This window comes from Sus scrofa, chromosome 10, assembly GCF_054392235.1.
Source record: "Sus scrofa isolate SSC_HxYL_T2T_F1_AM1 chromosome 10, Sscrofa_HxYL_maternal_Yorkshire_Landrace_v2.0, whole genome shotgun sequence".
NCBI classification, from domain to species: domain Eukaryota; kingdom Metazoa; phylum Chordata; class Mammalia; order Artiodactyla; family Suidae; genus Sus; species Sus scrofa.
This window is the reverse complement of record NC_139392.1, coordinates 80,992,021-81,015,055: the sequence shown is the minus strand read 5'-3', so window position 1 is coordinate 81,015,055 and position 23,035 is coordinate 80,992,021. Positions and strand designations below refer to the sequence as shown.

Here is a 23,035-nt window from a genome sequence, read left to right as displayed (position 1 = left end):
GCAGTTAGTAAACTGCAAATCAATTAATAGGGAATCAATCGTGAATAAATAAATGAATGGATTACTTAATTGAATTACATATTTTCAGTAGAACCTAATTTCACACAGTGTAACTGGGAGATTATTTAATAACTCAAGCAAACTGCAGTGTTTCTGTACTTTTCCATGGGATTAAGTAACAAAGTAAGGGACTAATTGCTTAAGATAAAATTGACTTAGAAATTTAAGATCTTGTTACAATTTGAGCTAAAAGTTATTACTTCCCACTGGCTTTGAATACATCTGGAATGGAATAAGGACAAACTGCATTTAAAAAATAACCTGTTGTGGGAGTTCTCGTGGTGGCATAGCAGTAATGAACCTGACTAGTATACATGAGGATGTGGGTTCAATCCCTGGCCTTGCTTCATGGGTTAAGGATCCTTCATTGCTGTGCCTGTGGCATAGGCCCGCAGCTGTAGCTCTGATTCGACCCCTAGCCTGAGACCTTCCATATGCCGCAGGTGCGGCCATAAAAAGCTAAAATATATATAAAAAATAAAAAAATTATCTGTTGCATTTAATTACTTGTCAGATGGCTCCCAAAATATATTCTTTGTAGAAAAATGACATATCCTCATCTTGCAAAAGAGAATGTTAGTATACTTGTCAATATTTAACCAAGTTTGAAAGGAAAAAAAGAAAAAAGAAAGAAAAAGAGGAGGGAACAACCATCTAACTCATCTGGAATTAGACTCCAAATGTCAGAATCTCTTTGGGTAACCAGAGATGGCCTTGACCAACCAGGGATGCTCAAACTCAGGTGCCAGAGCACACACTGGGGTTTATTCCACACTTCAGCTTGTTCAACACAGATGGTAGGTATAAAACAGCCCAGCTCTGATGGATCCTGTCCGGGCAAGATGAAAGATATGGTCTTTTTTGTTGACAGTTGAGCTGTTTTCACATTCCCACTCAAATTAAATGGTGCTCATTCATGCCATGGTACCTAATCTCTGGCAAGGATTCTTAGGAAAAAAATCATCATGTGGACTCATTACAAAAACAACGGGGAAAAAAAATGTTCTGTAGTATCGCTATAAGACAACATAAAACAAAAGTTGAAGAGACTGTAAGGAAATATAAGATGAAAGTTGAACAGCCTGTTTATTTTGAAAAATATCCAAATATCTATTTAGATTAATATTTATTAATATAGATGCGTATTTATTATGTATAAATATATATTTATATGTTAAAATTCAGGGACAAAGCAAATCCTCCATTTTCATAGACTGGCAAAAATTATAAAATTTCTAATATGAAAAAGAAGTCGTGTGTGAGATATACTAGGTATGATCAGATATGACACTGGCCTCAGCTTTAAAATGTTCACAATCAAGTTTGGTAAATAAGACGGAAGGCCTCGAAATTTTACATGAAGGAGAAAAGTTAAACAGTGGAGTAAGATGTGATCACAGCAATGATGACACTTCGTCAGAATGGCCTCTGGATCATGAGAAGTGAATGGACTGTTGCCGGCCAGACAGGGAAGGCGGGATGTGAGTCCAGTCCAAAGAGAGAGGAGGAGGGAGCAAAGTCTTAATAACCCAGGGCCTGCCGAATCTGACCTTTCCCACATGACCTCATCCTCGTGCCGGTAGGGGTCCACGGAACACACGCAACTTCACTGATTCACCTCAAGGATTCACAGCCTCAGAAAGGCTCTTATGCTCAAGGTTGCCATTTATACAGCCAGAGGATACAGATTAAAATCAGCAAAGGTGGATGGAAGGTAGGGCAGAGTCCATGAATGCTCAGGCACAAGCTTCCAGTCCTCCTCCCTCTGTGGAATCAACACTTAATTCCCCCAACAGCCATTTGTGAAGACACACGCCAAGTATTGCCAATCAAGGAAGCTGATCCAAGCGTTAGGTGTTCAGGGTGTTTACTGAGGGCCAGTTATGTAGGAATGAAATTCTCCATGACTAACTTTCTCTCTGAGCTCCAGCCCCCCAGGGGTCAAGCTGATACAGCACGGCCCAGGGCTCCAGGTGAATAAAAACAGACATTCCCATCAATCATGTTGTAAGCATGAACCGTCATGCATAGTCCAAGACCAAGAGATACAGAGACAGTCTTATCAGGCTGGATATTCCGAGGGCTTAGAGGTGATCTCCCAGGAGCAGGACAAGGGCCAGTTCTTTCTTTGGAATGTGTGGATTTGAACACCCCAAACCTGATGAGTTATTAACCTTTTACTGCACTAGAGAGAAAGAGTTTGTGTGATTGTGGGTCATAATTTTCTTTTATTTTTTTTTTATTTTTATTTTTTGCTTTTTAGGGCCACACTCGTGGCATATGGAGGTTCCCAGGCTAGGGGTTGAATCGGGGCTGTAGCCACCAGTCACAGCCACAGCCACAGCAACATCAGATCCAAGCCGTGTCTGCAACCTACACCACAGCTCACGGCAACACTGGATGCTTAACCCACTGAGCAAGGCCAGGGATCGAACCTGCAACCTCATGGTTACTATTCAGATTTGTTTCCACTGTGCCACAATGGGAACTCCTGGGTCTTCAATTATTAAAATTAAGTAAAACAAAAAGATCTGAAATCTTGAAAAATGCCTGCAAAAAATGTGTATCCATTTGTAATGATGATGGAAAACATATATATATGAGGAAAAGAAAAACTGACATCATAGAGTAGCTGCTGGGCTCACGTTGGCCTGGGGAGCGGGGCATTGCACACAGTGCTGGGAGCGTCAGTGGGCTCACCTGCTGTCCTGCGCAACCATGACAGCACGATTGCCAAAGGAGTGAATGCTTACACAGAACCCTGTAAACGCTTCTCCCCCGCTCCAGCTGGCAGTTCTGTAGAGGAAAGGTTATGTTGTGCAAATTTGAGAATCAACTACTTACCAATCTTTTTCTTTCGATTTTTACCCCCCACCCCACTCTGCGCCCTACGCCTGCTTTTCCGATCTGCATCGTGGCCTTCCCTGAAGGTGTTCCAGTGGATTTGATCGCCATCGTCAGGACTGGGTGGACAGTGGATGCCCTGAAGAGGTATACATAACGCTTTAGTATGACCAGATTCCTGAGACCAAGCTGTCACAGAGAGTTGCTGCACCTCATGGAAAATGGTATCTAATCGAATAAAAAGAGCTAGCAACCATGGAGCCCTTCATATGTCCCAGATGTTGGGTTTAACTCTGCACGTATTATCTCCATGTATTCTCATACCCATCCTATGAGGTCAGGGCTGTTGTTGCCTCCATAGTGCCAAGAGGAGAAGAGGGAAGGCTGAGGAGTGAGAGTGGGGCGAGGGTGGAGTGAGAGTGTTTGGAGGTAGGGGTGTGACTCGGGAATAGTAGAACCAGGATTTCAATCTCTGTTAGCAAAAGGCGGTTCTCGTAAACATTTGCTGCTTTTCTGAGATTTAGGAAGCCATTGTTCATCTTTTTCACTCAAATTTTAAGAAACCAGTGGGGGGAAGGGATTAATTGCAGCAAATTGTCATTAGAAGAAGGCAGTCCTGGTCTAACAAGGAAACACTAAGTCCCAGGCACACGTGATGGAAACAGTGATGCAAAGAAGTGACTCAGGCAAGTAAACAAAATTGCAGAAGGAATTTTATCCTGTTTAAACGTTCTTGAATGATTTGCATTTGTCATTTCAGGGTCACATAAAAATATCCTGTAAAGTTCACAAAGAAAAATATTTGTTCCTTCTCTCCTTGTTAAGTTTTAGTGTATGAGTTTTGAATAAAAACCATTAAAAATTCCACACGTTTTCTCAATCAGTAAAGTATACCATGTCAAAGAGCTAGTTTAAAAACTATTAGACAATCCTAGTTACCAAAACCTTTTTGTTAAATTAAGTTTTTATTATGCTATCTCATAAATATCTTAAAAAATACAGCTTTCAGGATATCTTTGAACTTTAAGTACATACAGAATTGCCAATGCAGCTTTAATCAACTTGTTGGCAATTGTTTGGGGGATTGTAGCGATATATACTACTTCATTTATTTCATTTCATTTCACTTACCTAACAACTGAGTTCAAAGAGAAAATATATTGATGGAGTTGTATTTTCAGGTTGATGTTTCTTTCATGTAATCACAGTTACCTCAATTAAAATGTTGTAACTGAATACCTATATTCATGTAAATATCAAGAGTATAATTCAGAAATCTTAATTGTCTTGCTTCAGTGTGGGCCCACCATGAAACACAGGCTATAGCGAAGAATCCATTATATTCTCAGTCCTCCTAAATATACTTATGGGGGATTTGCCATGTTTTGGGTTAATAGATTTCTGGGGTTAATAGATGCAAACTATTGCATTTGGAGTGGATAAGCAATGAGGTCCTGCTGTATAGCACAGGGAACTGTATCTAGTCATTTGTGATGGAGCATGATGGAAGATAATGTGAGAAAAAGAATGCATATACATATATATGTGACTGGGTCACTTTGCTGTACAGTCGAAAATTAACAGAACACTGTAAACCAATTACAATAGAAAAAATAAAGATCATTAAAAATTTTTTAAATAAATAAAATTACAAAGTTTAAAAAACAATTATCCTCTATTCCCAAAGAGCTCAGAATCTAGTGCATTCTATAATATTCAGTGTTCCGTTTACTCTGTAAGTCAGTCGTCAACTTTACTAGCTTTCTGGTGAACCATTCTATCCTTCTGTTACAGGTAAGTAAACAAGGACACCACATACAGTACATTTTCTGTGCCTAAACGCTGGGTTAAATTTTCGTTCTTGTGAGATGAAATTATTCCGTATGTGCAAATCCTAATATGACCCTTACTATGTACTGTTCTGAGCACTGCTAATACAAAAGTGGAAGACGTGTGTGTGGCAAGGTTAGACAGATGCTGAACAAAGGACGGCGCTTAGGGGATGACATGGGCAAAGAGGGCAACTCTAAGTGCATGGTCACTTTAAGTAAGATAAGGGAACGTTTGCTTGAGGAGGTGATATTTAAAGTGACTTCTGAAGTGTGGCTGAAGAGAAGGAGATGGGTCGGTCGAGACTGCGGAGGTAAACAGGGCTTTATCTTAAAGGCAAGAGAAAGCTCTCCAAAGGGTTTGGATTAAGAGGTTGATAGGATGCACATGACTTTGGAAGACTAGTATTCCATGCATGACTGTCTCAATTACTGTAGTTTTACAAGAAATATTACTCTTTATAGAACAAACCTCCTTCCTTTTTCACCTTCACAAACACTTTGACTACACTGGGGCTTTTGTTCTTCATAGAAATTTTAGACTCAGCTTGCAAGATAGATCTCTCTGCCGATCAGTCTTGTGAATGTTTTTATTGAAATTATATTGAACAATATCACATTTCCAAATTATGGAAATTTAAAATTTTATCTTTTTATAATTGACGTCTAACCTAATTGAATTGTCAGAGTACATTCTATACGATACTAATTCTTTAAAATTGGTTGGAACTTTTAATAGAATAATTTGTATGAATGATCTACATGTGCTCCAGAAGAATGTATATTTTCTAATTGATTGGATGTCAAGTTTGATAAATGGGTTCTAGGTATTTTCACCACAAGCTTCTTTACCAAAAACATCTTTGCCACAGTATTTTACTGCAAAAATTTTTGCTGTGTAACTAGCCATAGGCAGTTTTGCCATAAAAGATAAAACAACAAAAAATAAAAGAGGGGAGTTCCCATCGTGGCTCAGCGAAAAGAAATCTGACTGGCATCCAGGAGGACGCAGGTTCTATCCCTGGCCTCATTCAGTGGGTTCAGGATCTAGTGTTGCCCGTGAGCAGTGGTGTAGGTCGCAGACGTGGTTCAAATCCCACGTTGCTGTGGCTGTGTCGTAGGCTGCAGCTGCAGCTCCAATTCGACCCCTAGCCTGGGAACCTCCATATGTCGTGGTTACAGCCCTAAAAAAGACAATAAGATAGATAGATAGATAGATAGATAGATAGATAATGTTAAAAGGGACATCATAAAACATGAGAAATAAATAACAAAATTTAAAAAGACTTTATTGCAAAATAGAAAATATTTGAATACATTAAACATGTGTGCCGATTCTTGACAAGACTGTGCAAATAACCAACTTTATTCTCGGCTGTACCTAACAAAGCACTTGCCTTCCAAGTCTTGTTCATAGCATTACACGTTTTTTGTTTTTTTTTTTTTTTTTTTGCTTTTGGCTCCTCATTCAACATCCCAATGTTATTTTCACTATAAATTCTTCCTTCTTTGGGAGAGGTATCAATTTCCAAATACTAGGATGCATGTTTGTAAAGGAGCTTTGTACTGTGTGGTGAAAGCCTCTGCACTGCTGTTTGTTCTTAGCTTATTGTCACAGGTCCACTGTTAGACATTACAAAGTTCTGTGGAAAATGTGGACTCACTTCTGTGCCTTCAAGGCCCTTGGCCTCTTTCTCCTCCAACATAGTGTGTTTCAAAAGAAGAAACCAACTCTTGGGGAAAATTATCTGTCATGATTTTTGTATTGCATATATCAAGCCAACTGTCAGCCAGTTCGTTTATCTTTTACAGCAAAATTGCCTTACAGCCAACTATGTGGCAAAAATATTTTCAGCAAAAATGCATGCAGCAAAGATATTTACAGCAAAGAAGACCATGGTGAAAATTCCAGACACAAGATAAATGTACTATTCCATCAGACTGTCTCCATTCTCGTTATTTTCACCTCCTGAGCTCTTTGGAGATAGGCTTAATCTTCTCATCACTACCTTGTATCTTTTAACCTCTCTTTTACATCATTTATCTTCTATTTCTCTATGCTGCATCCTGGGGAATTTTTTTCACGTGTATTTGCCAGTTTATTACATCTCTCTTCTTCTTTAATCTGCTATGCAACCTATCCATTGAGGTAGTAATTTCAACAAATACATTTTTCATTTCTCAAATTTAAATCTAACATTTCATGAAATCTGCCAAGTCATTTTTGTAGCCTTTGTTGCTAGATAGTTTAAAAGTTTACTTTTCATTTCTTAACTATTTCATATATAATTTTTATAAATTTCAGATTGGGTGACCCAACCATGGCAAAGTTTTTGGAAGTCTAATTACGTTGCTCTTTATTTTTGTTGGCTCATTGTCAAACTACTCTCTTTTTTATATTTATATTTGTTTCCTTTAATTACAAGTATAGATTTGTTTGATCTTTATTGCATGGGAATCCCTAGGATGTAAGTAGGTGATGCTTCTTACCAAAGAAGTTTTGATGATGGGAACCTGAGGGTTTTAGAGGCTACCATGCTTTCCTGCCTTAGTATGGAGAGAAGAGGTTTGGATTTATCTCCCCCATCTACTAGGTTTGGATTTATCTCCCCCATCTACTGCTGCTCTCAATCTTCTCAGAATATAATTAATTTTTGATATTTTTACCGTCAGAGCAAACCCTGTTTGTTTGTCTTTTTCACTTTGCCTGATATATATTGCTCTGACTTTCTTTACAGCACGTAGCTTTTGCTTTGTTTTGTTTTGTGGGGGAGGCAAAAGAAAGGTTCCTTTGGAGAATTTCTTTACTTCCTAAAAATCCTAGCAATCCTTTAAGATTTATGTTTAATCCGGAATCTACTTGTATTGTGGCAGGAGGACAATTTGGGGTCTTTAGTCTGCCTTCACTGCCATAAGCAAAGCAAATCCAAGACTTAGCTGAAACACTAGGGTGATTAATAATTCTGTTCTTTGAGGAGTTCCTGTCATGACACAGTGGTTAACGAATCCGACTAGGAACCATCAGGTTGCGGGTTCGATCCCTGGCCTTGCTCAGTGGGTTAAGGATAGGCATTGCCATGAGCTGTGGTGTAGGTTGCAGACGCGGCTCGGATCCCTTGTTGCTGTGGCTCTGGCGGAGGCCAGCGTCTACTGCTCCGATTAGACCCCTAGCCTGGGAACCTCCATATGCCTCGGGTGCAGCCCTAGAAAAGGCAAAAAGACAAAAAATAAATAAATAAATAAATAAAATAATTCTGTTCTTTGAGAATAGAAACACAGGAAGAGAATCATATGTGACAAGTTCCATCTTAGACTTACTGAGCTTGAGATGTCTGTGACATCCACATGCATGTGAGTCAATAGATGACTATTTGGCCTAAAATCCAAGAGAAGAATGTGGACTGGAGTTAGAGATTTATGCATAATTAACATAAAGACGTCAATTGAAGTCACGGGTATGGAGGACACTGCTGGTGAGAGTGCATGGAGAGCAACAGCGGGTCAGGAAAGATCCATAAGAGCCACCATCACTTAAGGGACAGAAAGAAATGGAGAAGTTGTTAGACAGGTATCAGAAAACTGATGAGTGTGTGTCACAAAATCCGAGATGAGAAAGTGGACAGACTGTGCCAAGTGCTAATATCAAGAGTATACTTGGAAGATTTAGTAAATAAGGAGATATCTAGAAACACTGGGATGAGAAAACCCAGGTAAGCTGGGTTGGCTGAGAACAAGACTGCGGGAATCTGAGAAGCCCGAGGCTCATCAGTCTCTCTGGAATTCTTTATCGTGAGCAGAAGGAAAAGCAGGATAACGTCAGGATGCATGTGGAGAGGAGGGAAGACGGAGTTTTTAAAATAAGATTGGACATGCTTGAGTATGTTTAAGTGCTCACAGGAGGTAATTAGAGATTAAATATTGAAGAGAAAGGCAGGGGTCAAATGAGCATATTCACACAATACCTGAGAAGGTAGGCTGAGCTGGGCCAGAGTAGAGATGGTGAGAATTCTTGCTGATGACTCTCTTATCAAATAAATAAAAAGTGAGCCCACAGGTAACGCTGGGAGCAGCATTATGGGAAGGCAGTTCTAGGTAGAAAGGGTTTGAAATAGATGCTGAGGATAATGCGAGAGGAGATTAGCAAATCAGGGCGGCACTGCAAGCGGTGCCGAAGGCCCTGCTGAGGATGCAGGATGGGCTGTGTGGCTCTTCTCCACCTGTGCAGACTTTGGAGCAGGCATGGAAAAGACAGATTAAAAAAAAAAAAAAACTATGATCAATATTGCAGATTCTCTAAGAAGGTATTGTGGGAAAAGAAAAAAAGGGGGGGCAACATGCTTAAGGGCATTGCAAAGAGAGGTTAAAGCAGTAGGGGGAAGAAAGAGATTAAAGGAAGAAAATCGTTGTGCTTGGGCTTTCTCTGAAGTCACAAGGTAAGAAGAATGTGCAGGACCAGCTACATGCTGAACTGAAAATAGGATTTCTGAATTTCTGATTTCAGAACTTAAACAATTCCAGAGAAGGTCCGGAGGGTGGGGTTGATAACTAAAGTGGAGTCCAGGAGACTCTAAGATCACTGAGGCTGAGCAGACGCAGGAACTAAAGTCTGAGGAGTTGAATGGTCGCTAGGATGTCAAAGAAGAGAATAAGCTGAATCATATCTCATTAGTGAGAAGAAAGCCATCTTGGTCCTCTTTCCGAAGCAGCAGCAAGGTGCATTGTACTTCACTCACGACGAGAAAAGTTTAAGAAAAGTACTTATAATAATAAGTTTCAGGGGAGTTGCCATGTGGAGCAATGGAAATGAATCCGACTAGGATCCATGAGGATGTGCGGGTTCGATCCCTGGCCTCACTCAGTGGGTTAAGGATTTGGTGTTGCCATGAGCTGTGGTATAGAGCACAGACAGGGCGCAGATCCCACGTTGTTGCGGCTGTGGTGTAGGCGGGCAGCTACAGCTCTGATTCAACCCCTAGCCTGGGAACTTCCATATGCCGCAGGTGCAGCCCCAAAAAGAAAAAAAAATAGTAATTTTCAAATGCAGTCTAAGTACCACGCATGTACAGAATAGTTGTCTACTACTCAAGGCTGTCAGAGGATGGAGTTCCTTCAAACACAAACAAGTAGGGAGAATGCCAACTTCTAAACCATAAAAGTTTTATGTTGGAGATCGTTAGCAGTAAAGGTCATATTATTTATTTTTGTGAGTTGTAAATGAAAAATATGATGTGTAATTTTTCCTCGTGTAGCTCTGCCAGGGAGAAAATAGACTAAGTGATTCCGTGAGTGCTGTTCAATCTTTCGCTTGGGTGGTTTTGAATATTTCATAAAGGAGAACAAAATTTTAAGTTTAAATATCCACCCAACTGATGGTGGATTATTTTTGAAACAATAAAGTTGTATGGAACAGTTACCACATTTTTAAAATCTAGCATTACCAATTTGACGTGAGGGTATTCCTTCTTTCTTCATACACCTGAGCATATTTTCAACCTTATTTTATTTATTTATTTATTTATTTATTTATTTATTTATTTATTTATTTATTTTGCTTCTTAGGGCCGCACTTGTAGCATATGGAAGTTCCCAGGCTGGGGGGTCAAATCAGAGCTACAGCCACCGGCCTACACCACAGCCACAAGCCACAGCCCCACGGGATCCGAGCCAGGTCTGCGTCCTACACCACAGCTCACGGCCACACCAGATCCTTAACTCACTGAGCGAGGCCAGGGATTGAACCCTCGTCCTCATGGATAACTAGTCGGTTTTGTTACCACTGAGCTGCTACGGGAACTCCCTCAACCTTATTTTTATGCACGTGGTTTCCTTCTAGTATGAACGTTTCCCACCATGTCTTTTATAAATACATTGACATAAAATTTAGGTTACAATAAATAGTCATATGAAAATGTAACAGCAGTCATGATGGAACCCAAATATCTAAAGCTGGAAATGCTTTGTTAACATCCATTTTTTCCTCTTGTCTATTTTATATACTTTGTAAGTTAGTAAGATCCATAAATATAGTCCTGTACAAACATCGTGTATCCCTTATCTTGATTTGAGAGGTTTTTGTACTTTTCAGCCCAGCATCTTTGATATAATTTAAAAATGTGTTTATGGTCACTCTTATGTTGTTTTCCCCTTTGTTTCTCTTATTAGTCAAAAGAGAAGATGTGCGACACCACAGAGCCAGTAGAAAGTTCTACTCAATCCACCACAACCACAGGAGCAACAACCACACAATTTAGGGTCTTGACAACCGCCAGAAGAGCAGCGACTTCCCAGCCACCCACCAGCCTGCCCACAGAAGGTGCCCTGGAGATAATTTTGTTTTCTTACTGAAGGAGGGAAAGGTCACTGTGAAGACATGTCCAGGAAAAGCTCTCTGAGGGGAAAATTATTCACTGGCAAACTGGATTTCTATTATGTTCTAAAATGTTTTTATTATTTTTTTTTGCTTTTGGGGGCCGCACCTGCGGCATATGGAAGTTCCCAGGCTAGGGGTCGAGTCATCGAATCAGAGCTGCAGCTTCCAGCCGACGCCACAGCCGCAGCAGCGGGGGATCCAAGCCATGTCTTTGACCTCCACCACAGCTCATTCAACACTGGATCCTTAACCCCCTGCGCAAGGCCAGGGATTGAACCCGCATCCTCATGGATACTAGTCGGGATCCTAACCCACTGAGCCACAACAGGAACTCCCCAAAGTGGATTTCTTAGGGATGTCTAAAAGTAAAAAGACAACATTATTATGGAATAAAAATATGGACGTTTTTAAAATGCATGGATGCCGTTTATTAAGATTTAGTTTTTAATAGTGATCCTGGCTACTAGTCCTCCCTAGAAAAGAAATAAAGATTTCCTTTCATACTGCTTAACTTGAATAATTATAGTCAATATTTTAGTCACAAGATAGAAAGGCAAAATGCCTATAAACTGTCCATTGATTTGGGGTTCTAAATAGTAGGTAATTCTATGTATATGCCATTCAAATTGTATACTAATTGCCTGAATACTGTCAGTAAAATGTGTTGGTCTATAACCTATACAGAGGTGCTGTGTATGGCGCAGAAATTGTACTTGAAAAACATTTCCTTTGCCAGGGAATACAAAAATCCTAGAGAATATTAATGCATGAGAATAACTCATTGGGGAAGGTATATTAACCAAAATTTGTTAACCATCTCTTCTAAACAGTCCCACTAGGGAGAAATGTGAGACTAGTTAGCCAAGGGTAAGCTTTGGGGAGGAGGAGATGGTCTTATTTATTTTCATAAATCTTGCTTTCATTTGAATAAGAAATTAAATTAAACGTGAATCTTTTTCTTTTAATTGAAATTTAATTGGATATTAAAGTTAGCTGGAATAAAGTGATAAATTAAGGTGGAAGACAGCTGCTAAATATATTTTATTGCTTTTCAAGCCAATATTATATTTTAATCCATATGATTTTGGCTTGTTATATAGCCTGAGAAAATATTTCTGTAATTTGAGTCCTTCCCTTTAGAATGAAATACAACTGCTGACATAAAAAAGCATGTTCTACATTTTGTTCACACAGGACAAGATCTTTTTGTATATGATTTTGGTCATATGTGTTAGCAATGAATAAGCATTTAACTTCTGAAGTTAAATTTGTAAATATTGACAAATCTTTGCTATTCTAATTAACTTGGAATTTTCTTAATTATCATTTTTTAAATGAATAAAGACTAGAGTCTAATTACAATGTCATTTTAGAAAATTAAAAGTAAATGTACTTTAAATTAAAGTTATAACTATACTTGTCTCACAGCTCTTAAGAAAATCATACAATACTAAAGTCTGAATCTTGCATCTCAGTAAGAAAATTTAGTACTACATTAGATAAGCTAAGATTTGCTCTCATTATACTAGAAATTAACTCGAAAAAATATCAAAATCTATTCCTGTTATAGTTAAGGCATTAGTAGGCAATTACTGATCATAAGATTTATGCACCTTAAAATTTTTTGTTATAATAACTTTGACTTTCTCTTCCAGATGATACCAAGATAGCTCTACATCTAAAAGATAATGGAGGTAGGAACTGATATTTTTCTTTTATAAGTATTTTTAGAAACTATTTCATTCATTTAAATATAAGGAAGGAGTTGTGGGCTTCTAAATACAGAGTGAGGTTATATTTTCAATCCTTGTTGGTATTCAACATGGGAAGAATTCAGCAGTTGGCTTGAAAAGTAAAACTGTTGCAGTAGTGGAATGAAATTCCCATCTTCGTATTTTCCTATAAAACTATAGGCAATGACCAATTATAAAGTGAAAACTTATCCACATATCTTGCTATTCCTTGTTGCTCTTGTCCTTGGTTTATTAGTTGCATATGTGACTGCACAGCATAAATACTGGGTTCAATAGTTTTTTCCACTACATTGACTATTTAACATCCTTTAAAAATAAACTTAAGCAACACAGCAATATGGAAATATACTGTACTAGGCCTTTTTATGCAAAGCAAGGAACAAAAATTAAACATACAAAAAAAAATTTAGTTAAATAGCATACTTAAAGTTTTCTAAGACAATTACATATCTGTGATGGGACTTGAAAATTTGAGGAAAAAAGATTTTACCGAAACAAGGCTGTGAAAGATACTGACTAAATATTTAAAAATAATTATTTTCCAATTAAATTATATTAGCGCATGTATGCGGGTCTATTGCAGGATGCTAGATCTTGATGAAAGAGATGTGTTACTAGCAAGTGTCCATTCAGCTCAGGAAGGGGGTTTCCTCTTCTCAGCAGCATCTTTTATGCCAATGTGGGTACACGACGTTGATCTAGACCCAGTTTTACTCTTGCAACTCCAGATGATATTCTGAGTAAGGCAGAATCCAATATATACATTATTAAGGATGTTTTTCTCTATAATTGTAGAGAATAGTTCCTAAATTACTCGGTCTAGGTCAACTAACAAGTACTCTATGCTTTCTTAGATGAGATTAGATTTAGAGTCATATCAGTTCATTGAAAAGAGAAGCTGCTTTGCCTCTGCATATGTATCATTATTGCATCAGTTGTCCACTGTCTTGCTTCTGTATCACAGTGCTCTCTTTCATTCATTTCTTACTCATGATTGTATTAATGCAGTAAGTGGGTAGCTTCACAGATGACATTTGCCACAAATATATAAGCTAAATAAATCTTAGTGCTTGAAGGGACCTTAGCAACTCCCCAGTTCGAAATTTCTCAGAGCAGGATGTCAGTAAGTTTCACGGGAACATAAGTCCTAATGTTGGGGTACCTCCTTTTGAGGGAGGGTGTGTAGCATGAGATGAATGAGATGGAGGAAGGGTCCCCAGAGACTTCTGTGTATTTATTACATTTAACTCTTAACATGAGTACTGCTTACATGTGTGTTTGTTTTATTATTCTCTGTGCTGCCTTTTCTTTTTTCCTTAATGTCACAAAAATATTCTATGGGTTAACTGAAAAAGCAAAAGTTTCCAGTGATCTAATGGTATGAGATGCTCTGGGTAAAAGAAATTGAAATAAACTTCTTTGCTGGAGAACTATTTAGAGCTATTACTGATCCTTTGTTCATTCATTCATTTACTCTTCCCAAGTGCCCGCTAATTAAAAAGCATTGTTACCTGCTTGGGGCTACGGCAGTGAACAAGGCTTAGACAAACTCCCGGCTTTCAGAGCACATTTATTCTAAAGAAACTTCAAGGTGGGAATAAAGATTTAGTGTCTGGCATTTCTCCACTATTTGGTCATAAGAACTTTTTTTTTTTTTTTTTTTTTTTACAAATAGCATCTCATGGACTTAATGTTTTGTGGAATACCCTTTGGGAAATAGTTTTCTAGAATATTACCAGTTATCCCAAGGAAAATCTTTAGTTTTGTTTAATGCAGTAAGGAATCATAACAACTTAATGCAGTGCATTAGAACTATCTTACGGCACTCAGAAATCACGTTAAGTAAATTCCAAGATTGAAATGGAGGACTTTTTTTCCTTTTTTTCATACTAGAAAAGTTGACTGTTGGATTCTCAGATATTTAAATCATTGATATGCAGCAGGCATCCATCAGAATTCCAAAATATCACAATGAGACTGAAATATGTCTATACACCGGAACTCTTTTCATGGCTATGCTTGTTTGCAAAGCACTTTTCCTAAAAGTCAGTTAGAGCAGACCAGCCTGACCAGGATTAAGGTAAATGTTCCTTCAGGAAGGAACACATTACTTTTTACAGCAACTTTATTAAGATCACATGCTGTCATGGCTTTTTATTTTATGGACTATGGAGATGCAGGAAGGATGGCCAATTTCAATCCAACTTCATGAGTTAATTAAACATGTTGCAAAGAGGATTCTGAATCTCTCTCCCCCTCCCCCTCCAGCTTAACATTTTTGCAAGGTTGAGGTAACAATGAAAAAGGATACTAATTTAAATGTTTTCTCACATTTACTGAGAATTTTTTTAAATGCAAGTGCATACATTTTTATAACTCGCTGTGTATTATTGCAGAGAAATTCAGCACATTTTCTTTCTTGCTTTAATTCTTAAAAGCGTTTTAATTTAGAGGTCTGTATTTCTCTAGAAAAAAAAAAAAAAAGGTGCCATTTTTCAAAGTAGTCAGTACGTATCTAGATACCAGTGACTCTGACTTTACCTCCATCATCTTTAGATACTGGATTTACCTCATCTCTGAGTCTTCCTGGGACATTTCTATGGGTTAAAGTAGTTGATTTTCTTCGTGGAATCCACAGCTGACATGATTATACATTCACTTTCCAGGAGATTCTCCTTCATCCCTGATATGAAAACATAAAATACTTCTGAGCATCTGGACACCAAAGGCACACAACAGGGTTTCTCATTCACAGGAACCAAACCGAGCTCCAGTCTGCCAAGTCACTCTCCATAAATCTTCAGCTGTGCACTGCATTTCCTGCTCCATTTAAATGAGGTCTAGGTAGAGCCTTGGCAAGTTTCAGGCTAGTTGTTAGACTGGAGACTTTTTGTAGTCTTCAGGGTTGAGTGGAAATTCTAAGCTCAAAATAATTTGGAGAAAAGCAGCTCAAAAAAAAAATCTAAATAAAGAATGATTCCTAATGAGCACAGGTGCCCTTCATAAGATACTGCTTTGATTCAGTTGTTTTGTGGCTGAATACAGAATCTCAGAAGAACCAACATAAGGATAGCATTTTATCTCCAACTGAACTATCCCTAGTCACATGTTTATAATATTAAGCTTCGAGCAATACGTAAGTCTAATAATTAGCATATCTGTTCTTTATTTATATGAAAGCCAGGAGAGGCAGAGGAGTAGGAGGACGAAGGGGAGGGCAAAGGGGAGGAGAAAAGAAAAAAGAAAGGAAAAAACACCTACTGTTTCCTGTTCCAAGCACCATTCTTACTGCTGTGTGTCTGTGTATAAAGTGTGTTTAATATATATGTACATAAACTGTGAGCTGTGAGTTGGTCCTAGCATTATTTCCATTTTATAGCCGAGGAAATGAAAGTATAGAAAGGTAAGGTTACCTGACTAGTACGTGGCAGAGCCGGGATGTGACTCTGTGCTGTGTTGATGCAGATTCAGGGTCTCGGCAGCCTCACAGTATAGCTGCTCCCTGGTGTAGGACAGGCCTCTCAGAGACTTCACATGGGAGGTGCCACTTTACTCACATCTGATACATTCTTCTTCCTTTTCTATAACAACCCACTGTACTTATAAGTATTTGGAAATGAAATTTCCTTTCCCTGTGTAATTATGTATTCATCTCCATTTTATCCTTTCTTTGAAAATCACAATGCAAGGACTCTCCCGTGTAATGGAGTCGTGTCGGAAGCACTGGCATAAGTTCTGTAAACTTTAGGGCTACTCTGTGTTTATGTTCAAAATCTAAGTTCTTTTTTCTTCTTGGTTTCTCTAAAAATTCAGGTTTAATTCACCATTAAGGGGTTTCTAGAATGTATTCTTTAAATATATGTATTTCTGTGGATTCTGATTACAAGCATTTAAAACCACACCTTCCTTGAGTTTTCAAATTCTGGCAAAAGCTTATTAGGAGAGTTAACATTTTTAAGGAATTATCTAGCTATGTACTTTAAAAGGTACGACCATTAAATGTTTCCCTTGGCATTTAATGAGGCTGCTTCCAAATGACACCCAGCACTTAAATAGAAACATAAATGTCTTCAAGATGCCAAACTGGATAAAATTATAGCCAGGGCTGAAAAGGGTTTGCCAGTTAAATCAATGGCAAAGTCTTGTAATTGAGAAGTGAAATCTTCAACCAGATTCAGCTCAATTAGCAAACTGAGTTGTGCCATTCTGCTGCACTGCAGATGTTGAAATTATTTCAAGCGCTAAAATCCTGTGATTGATGTTATTATTTAAAAGGTGTTGACTGAGATTTATCAGAGTACCCCAAACTGCATCCTCTCTTGGCTCCTCTAAAGGTTCTTCCTTTTGATAGTTAAGTTTCTTTCACATATATATATATTTGAATGTAAGTTTGTAATTGCTAATGATATTTAAAGTATGAGCACTTCAGACAGCATTGATCTGTTAAGCAGGTGGTACTGTGTCATTCCTTCTTACTGCTGGGAAATATGCTAAATGTGGATTCTGAGAGGCTGCATTCTTGAGTTGAAAGGTGGAGTCTTCATCAAAAGGATGCTGAAATAGCTGCATTAAACAGTTTACAGAGCATGATAAAGTTAATTCTGGGGTACAAATCTGCAAAGTGATTGATTTCAAAGAGCTAATACAGAAACACTTTGGATGAACTGTGGAATAGTTGGTCTAAATTCTGATTCTGGGACTTCGCTGGTAGCTCTGTGGGTTAGTAAGGATCTGGCACTGTTACTGCTGTGGCACAGGTTCCATCCCCAGGCCAGGAACCTCCACATGCCACAGATGTGGCCAAAAAATTTTTTTTAAATAAAAAATATATTCCGATTCTGTTGAGTTTCGTTTCCTGTTTCTCAACATATAAGACTTTTCATCCAAAGATAAAATGTTAGAACATTATTCTGACTTTTTTACTAGACTCCTTCCAAAGTTATATTTTTATTACCTCGTCTATATTGACAGATCAAGTGTCTAGTGTTTCATTTATCATTCAATCAAATTATTTTTTGACTTTAATACATAAATCATCAAAGTAGCATATCTTCACTTTTTTCTCTACTTTCCCTTGCTATTTTTTTCATCTACTTCTTTCAGGTAGATCAGAGTCTTGTAAGCAAAGGGAAACTGTTATTGCCTTTTGACAGGCTATTGAATATCTATCACTTTCTGTTTCTAAAACTGTTAAGGTGTCTTGGCATTTGGCTTTATCTTTTGCTTTGTTTGGCTCCTTTTCATGATAGCACTAATTCTAATCCAAGTCTGTATGTGCCTTAACAGTGAAAATTTTATTTTGAATGTTATTATTTTGAATGTTCCCTAGGATTTAGAATTTCTCTCCTAAAATTTTGTCCAGAGCAGTGGTTTTCAACTTCTGTACCCAGAAGTCAACTGGCTGTTCTCCTCTAAGTTTATTATTTTTGCTTATAAAACCCTAGTGCTGAGACTGTTCTCCATAACAATTAAATCTGAACCCAGAGAGCTGGGACCCAGGTGTCAATACTTTTTAAACCCCCAGGTGATTCTCATGTAAAGTTCAATTGAAAACGGGTGGTCTGAGGCAATGCTTCATAAATATTCAGAAGCATCTGACTCTTAGGGGGAAGAGAGAGTCTCGTTCAAATGCACTTTCTGCTGTAGCGGTTCCAAGGTGGAGCCCAGATCTCGGCAATGCACTTCTCACAAGCTCTCAGATAATCCAGACACCACCAGCTCACAGACCACACTGGTATCAAGAGCTGAGTGAATTCTTGATTTTTTTTCTGCCAGAGTCCCCAAAATAAGAATGGCATTTCTGATTGAAAATCAGTGAATCCACCCATTGTTCCTCACCGATGCCTCCTGACTCTTCTAACGCAACCCTTTAATTGTGGCAACAAGAAATTACCCTGTCTACACACGTTGAGAATGTGTCTTGCTCAGCTCAGGCAAGAGACCCAAAAGCATTGCATTTGTTATAACTCATTTTTCGTGTAATATGTGAAAATGAGTCCATTTTAGCTGTTACAAATTTATTTGTTTTAGTCAAAGTTACACTTTCTGTATTTGTTGAACCACATGAAATGCTGATTTTTTTTCTTTTTTACAATTTTTGACCTAAAAATTTGCAATTTCTTTACCTTTTTTTTTCTTTTTTCTTTTTTGCTTTTTTTTTGCTTTTTTTTTTTTTTTTTTGCTTTTTAGGGCTGGACCTGCAGCATATGAAAGTTCCCAGTCTAGGGGTCAAATCAGAGTTGTAACCCTGGCCTACACCACAACCACACCAGCACAGGATCCAGGACATATCTGTGACCTACACCACAGCTCACAGCATCGCCGGATCCTTAACCCACTGAGCGAGGCCAGGAATTAAACCCTCAACCTCATGGTTATTAGTCGGATTCACTTCCGCTTCGCCACAACAGGAACGCCCAAAAATTGCAATTTCATTGTTCCACCCGATTGTTTAAAAAACTGTTATCCATGGAGTTTCCATCGTGGCTCAGCAGAAACGCATCTGACCAGCATCCATGAGAACACAGGTTCTATCCCTAGCCTCGCTCAGTGGGTTAAGGATCCAGCGTTGCGGTGAGCTGTGGTGTAGGTCGCAGACACAGCTCGGATCCTATGTTGCTGTGGCTGTGGTGTAGGCTGGCCGCTACAGCTCCAATTCAAACCTTAGCCTGGAAACCTCCATATGTCATGGGTGTGGCCCTAAAAAGATTAAAACAAACAGACAAAAAACAAAAAACAACAACAACAAAAAAAACCCTATTATCCAGCATAGGAAAGCAAAAGGAAAATCAATTGGAATATACATTTTCTCCTTTATGTTGATTTGTAGACAGGATTTGTAGAGTTTATACTGCGGATAGAACATAGAACAAATGATATAGAAGAACCTCTCTGGAAACACACATGGCTTCCAAGAAGTAGCTCTAAATACACTTTCCATTTGCCATCAGCAAAACGTCTCACTATATCTTCTCACTGACTGATTGCTACTTTTCTTTCTGTGCTCATCTCTTACATAATTCTCTATTAACTCTCTTGTCAAAAACCTGGGCTTGGGAACCTCATGTTGGAAGAAAGACATTTCCATACACCATTAGATTTTGGGACCTGAGATTTATGAGGGGCCCTAGGAGTGGTTTTTGTGTGACCCGGTATTTATTTTAACCCTTTGTGGAGTACTAAACCTGTGTAAAATTACAATTATGGTTTTCTTAAAAAATGAACTGTCTAGGGATCATGGTTAATTGCCTCATGCTACAGAAATAAAGTGTATGTCACCAGAAGATTAGATTAATTTTGATCATGATTTAGTTTGATTTCATGTATTCAAGAAACATTTCCTAACTACTCTCTGTCATGCCCATGGGTAGGAAATGGGAATATGCAGATAAACAAGGTCTATGCTAACTCCGAGGAAGCAGGTAGACCGGTGGGATGAGATAGAGGAGGGAATCAATAATTTAGTATAGTGTGAAAAGTGCAACGATAGATTCAGGAAAAAACAATGAGGGCAGAGAAAAGGCACCTAAATAAAACTGGATTTATGGGAAAGCTTCCCAGAAAAGATGATGCTTGATCTAAGTTTAGAAGTGTGGTTAAGCTTTGCGTAGACAGGGGACAGGAGGATGACATTTCAGCGGTGGGATTAGCAAAGACAGGGTGTCAGTAGCATGAAACATCAAAATGTGTTTGGCTAACTCGAAAGAGTTGCCACAGTTCGTTTGGTTAGGTAAAGATACACACAGGTAGTGGAGGAGGATGAGGTTGAAAGTTAAGCAGGGGCTTTAGGGCTCACGGCGTTTGATGTTAGACAAGGGAGTCTGAACTCTATCCTGAAGACCCTGGGGACCGTTGACATCATTTAGGCAGGGGAGTGTCCTGAAAAGCTTTCTATGTTTAGTAGGTTGTTCTCGAAGGATTCTGAGTAACAGATGGGAAAGGAGTGAGATTGAGGCCAGGAAAACTAGTTGGGAGACTATACTAGTAATCCATAGAAAAAATAGTGAGAGGCTAAACTCAGGTAGTTGTTGATCATAGGAATAAAGAAGACAGAATGAACAGGAGATAAGTATTTGATGAGTAGAAGCTACACAATGACTATCTGGTTGGATGTGTGATTTATGTGATAGGAAGCTGATTAAGGTGGTTCCCAGGACGAGGGTTTAGTGATCTGGGCGTGGGTTTAGTGATCTAGGGTGCTGTAAAGAAGGGATATAGGGAGAGGAACAGGTTTTGGGTGGAGGCAATGAATTTACTTTGAGCATACTGACTTTGAGGTGTCTGTGGGACATCCAACTCTCCATGTGATATTTTTCTATGCAAATCTGAAATTCACTTGAGAAATGCAAGAAATGATATAAATTTAGGCATCCTCGAAATCGAAATGATAGTGGAAGTTATCAGAGTGAATGAGATTCCAAAAGAATAATGTAAAAATAAAGCGAGCAGAGGACTAATGAAGGAACACAGCGTTTGAGATTTTGTGACGAAAACTAAAAACAGAGTCAAAGGCAAGAAAATCACAAGAATGTGGTATCACAGACACAAAGGTAGAAGAAGAAAAGTCCCAGAGGAAGTAGGGACCAATGTCAATGCCACAGACAAGTTAAAACAAATAACAGAAAAATGCCCATTCGGTTAGGTAGCATGTGGACATTTGCTGACCTTGACCTGACAGTTCTACAGTCCACAGTTGGCCAGTCCCCACATAGAATCTGAGAAGTCCACAGGCATTAAGGAAATTGAAGTCAAACAGGACATGCTATTATTTCAAGAATCTTGATGAGAAAGTAAGCATAGATTTCTGCTGTTGACAGTGTTGTTTTCTTTTAGGAGCACATTTACTTGGTAGAGGTTTTGCAGAGAAAGAAGACATGGAGAAAAGGAGTTGAGATGACTGAGAATGAAGTGATAGGTCTGCAAGCTTGGGTGGGTCGGTCCACAGGGAGGTGAGGAGCTGAGTGAGAGGGAGAAGTTGAGCAGGTTCATCTGAGCTTGCTGTCTTCTCACTAAAGTGGGAAACAAAGTAACATGGCGAGACTGAGTAGGAGAGGTCAGAGAAGAATGTCTAGGGGTTAAAAGACAAACATTGCCAAAGGGAACAGAAAAAGGAGCCCACTGCTAATGAGTAAGGGCATGCCGAAGTGTATCTGGAGCCTGCTGATCTTAATGACAATCCTTGAAGTTTTATGACATCACTAAATGTTTTCCTGTGTCCTAAATCATGGCTTATTGCTCATATAACATGCTGATCTAGTGTAAGCAAGCGATAGCAACAAAAAACGGAAAATTTGTTGGAGAGATAAGATGTGCTACTTTTTAAAAGGCATTAAGCTTTAAAGACAGTTTTTTAAAATGCATTAGACGGTACATTTAGTTTAATATTTTTCTGCAGCTAGTTTTTCAATGGCTTGCTGTTCCGTTAGGACTAATTTTTGCCTTAGTTTTTATTCTGTAGTGCTCAAATAATACCATGCAAGATTTAAAATGTATCTTGGGTGGCAAGGACAGGCGTTAATGATTTAATACTGATTCGTAACAGTACTGTAGGCTACTGTGACCAAATGTTATTATTTCAGATACAGTAATAAATTAACAACTTATTGGATAAAATTTCAACCATAGTGATTTTAACATGTGTCAACATTATGCTCAGCAACTACTAAAGAAAAAAATTTTAAATGTAGAGCTAAATTTAAATGGAATTCTAAGAAATATCTGTTTAACCTAAAGAAGGCAAGAAAGAGGGAAAAATGGACCACATAATGGATAGACACAAAGAAAACAAATAGCAAAATGGCAGACCAGATCCAACCCTACCAATAGTTATATTAAATGTAAAGAGAATAAACATCCCAATTGAAAATATAGATAATCAGATTGACTTTTTAAAAATAAGATCCTGGTGTTCCTGTCGTGCTGCAGCAGAAACGAACCCAACCAGTAACCATGAGGTTTCGGGTTCAATCCCTGGCTGTGCTCAGTGGGTTAAGGATCCAGCATTGCCATGAGCTGTGGTGTAGGTCACAGATGCTGCCCGGATCTGGCATTGCTGTGGCTGTGGTGTAGGCTGGCAGTTGTAGCTCCAATTAGACCCCTAGCCTGGGACCTCCATATGCCACGGGTGCGGCCCTAAATAGACAAGACAAAAAAAAAAAAAAAAGATCCAACTATATATT

The 23,035-nt window shown here is 38.5% G+C and overlaps 1 protein-coding gene and 1 long non-coding RNA gene across 2 annotated transcripts in view; both read left to right on the top strand.

Moving 5' to 3' along the window:
- Positions 1-23,035, top strand: part of PLXDC2 (plexin domain containing 2) — a 416,197-nt gene that overhangs the window by 342,283 nt on the left and 50,879 nt on the right. Inside the window, exons 10-12 of the mRNA XM_021064961.2 lie at positions 2,991-3,051; positions 10,896-11,046; positions 12,759-12,797. Of these exons, the coding sequence (XP_020920620.2) occupies positions 2,991-3,051; positions 10,896-11,046; positions 12,759-12,797 (251 nt within the window). The remainder of the gene's footprint in view (positions 1-2,990; positions 3,052-10,895; positions 11,047-12,758; positions 12,798-23,035) is intronic.
- Positions 14,502-22,600, top strand: LOC146399555 (uncharacterized). The gene is made up of 2 exons (XR_014818065.1): positions 14,502-19,150; positions 19,436-22,600. It is a non-coding gene; the product is annotated as an uncharacterized LOC146399555 (long non-coding RNA).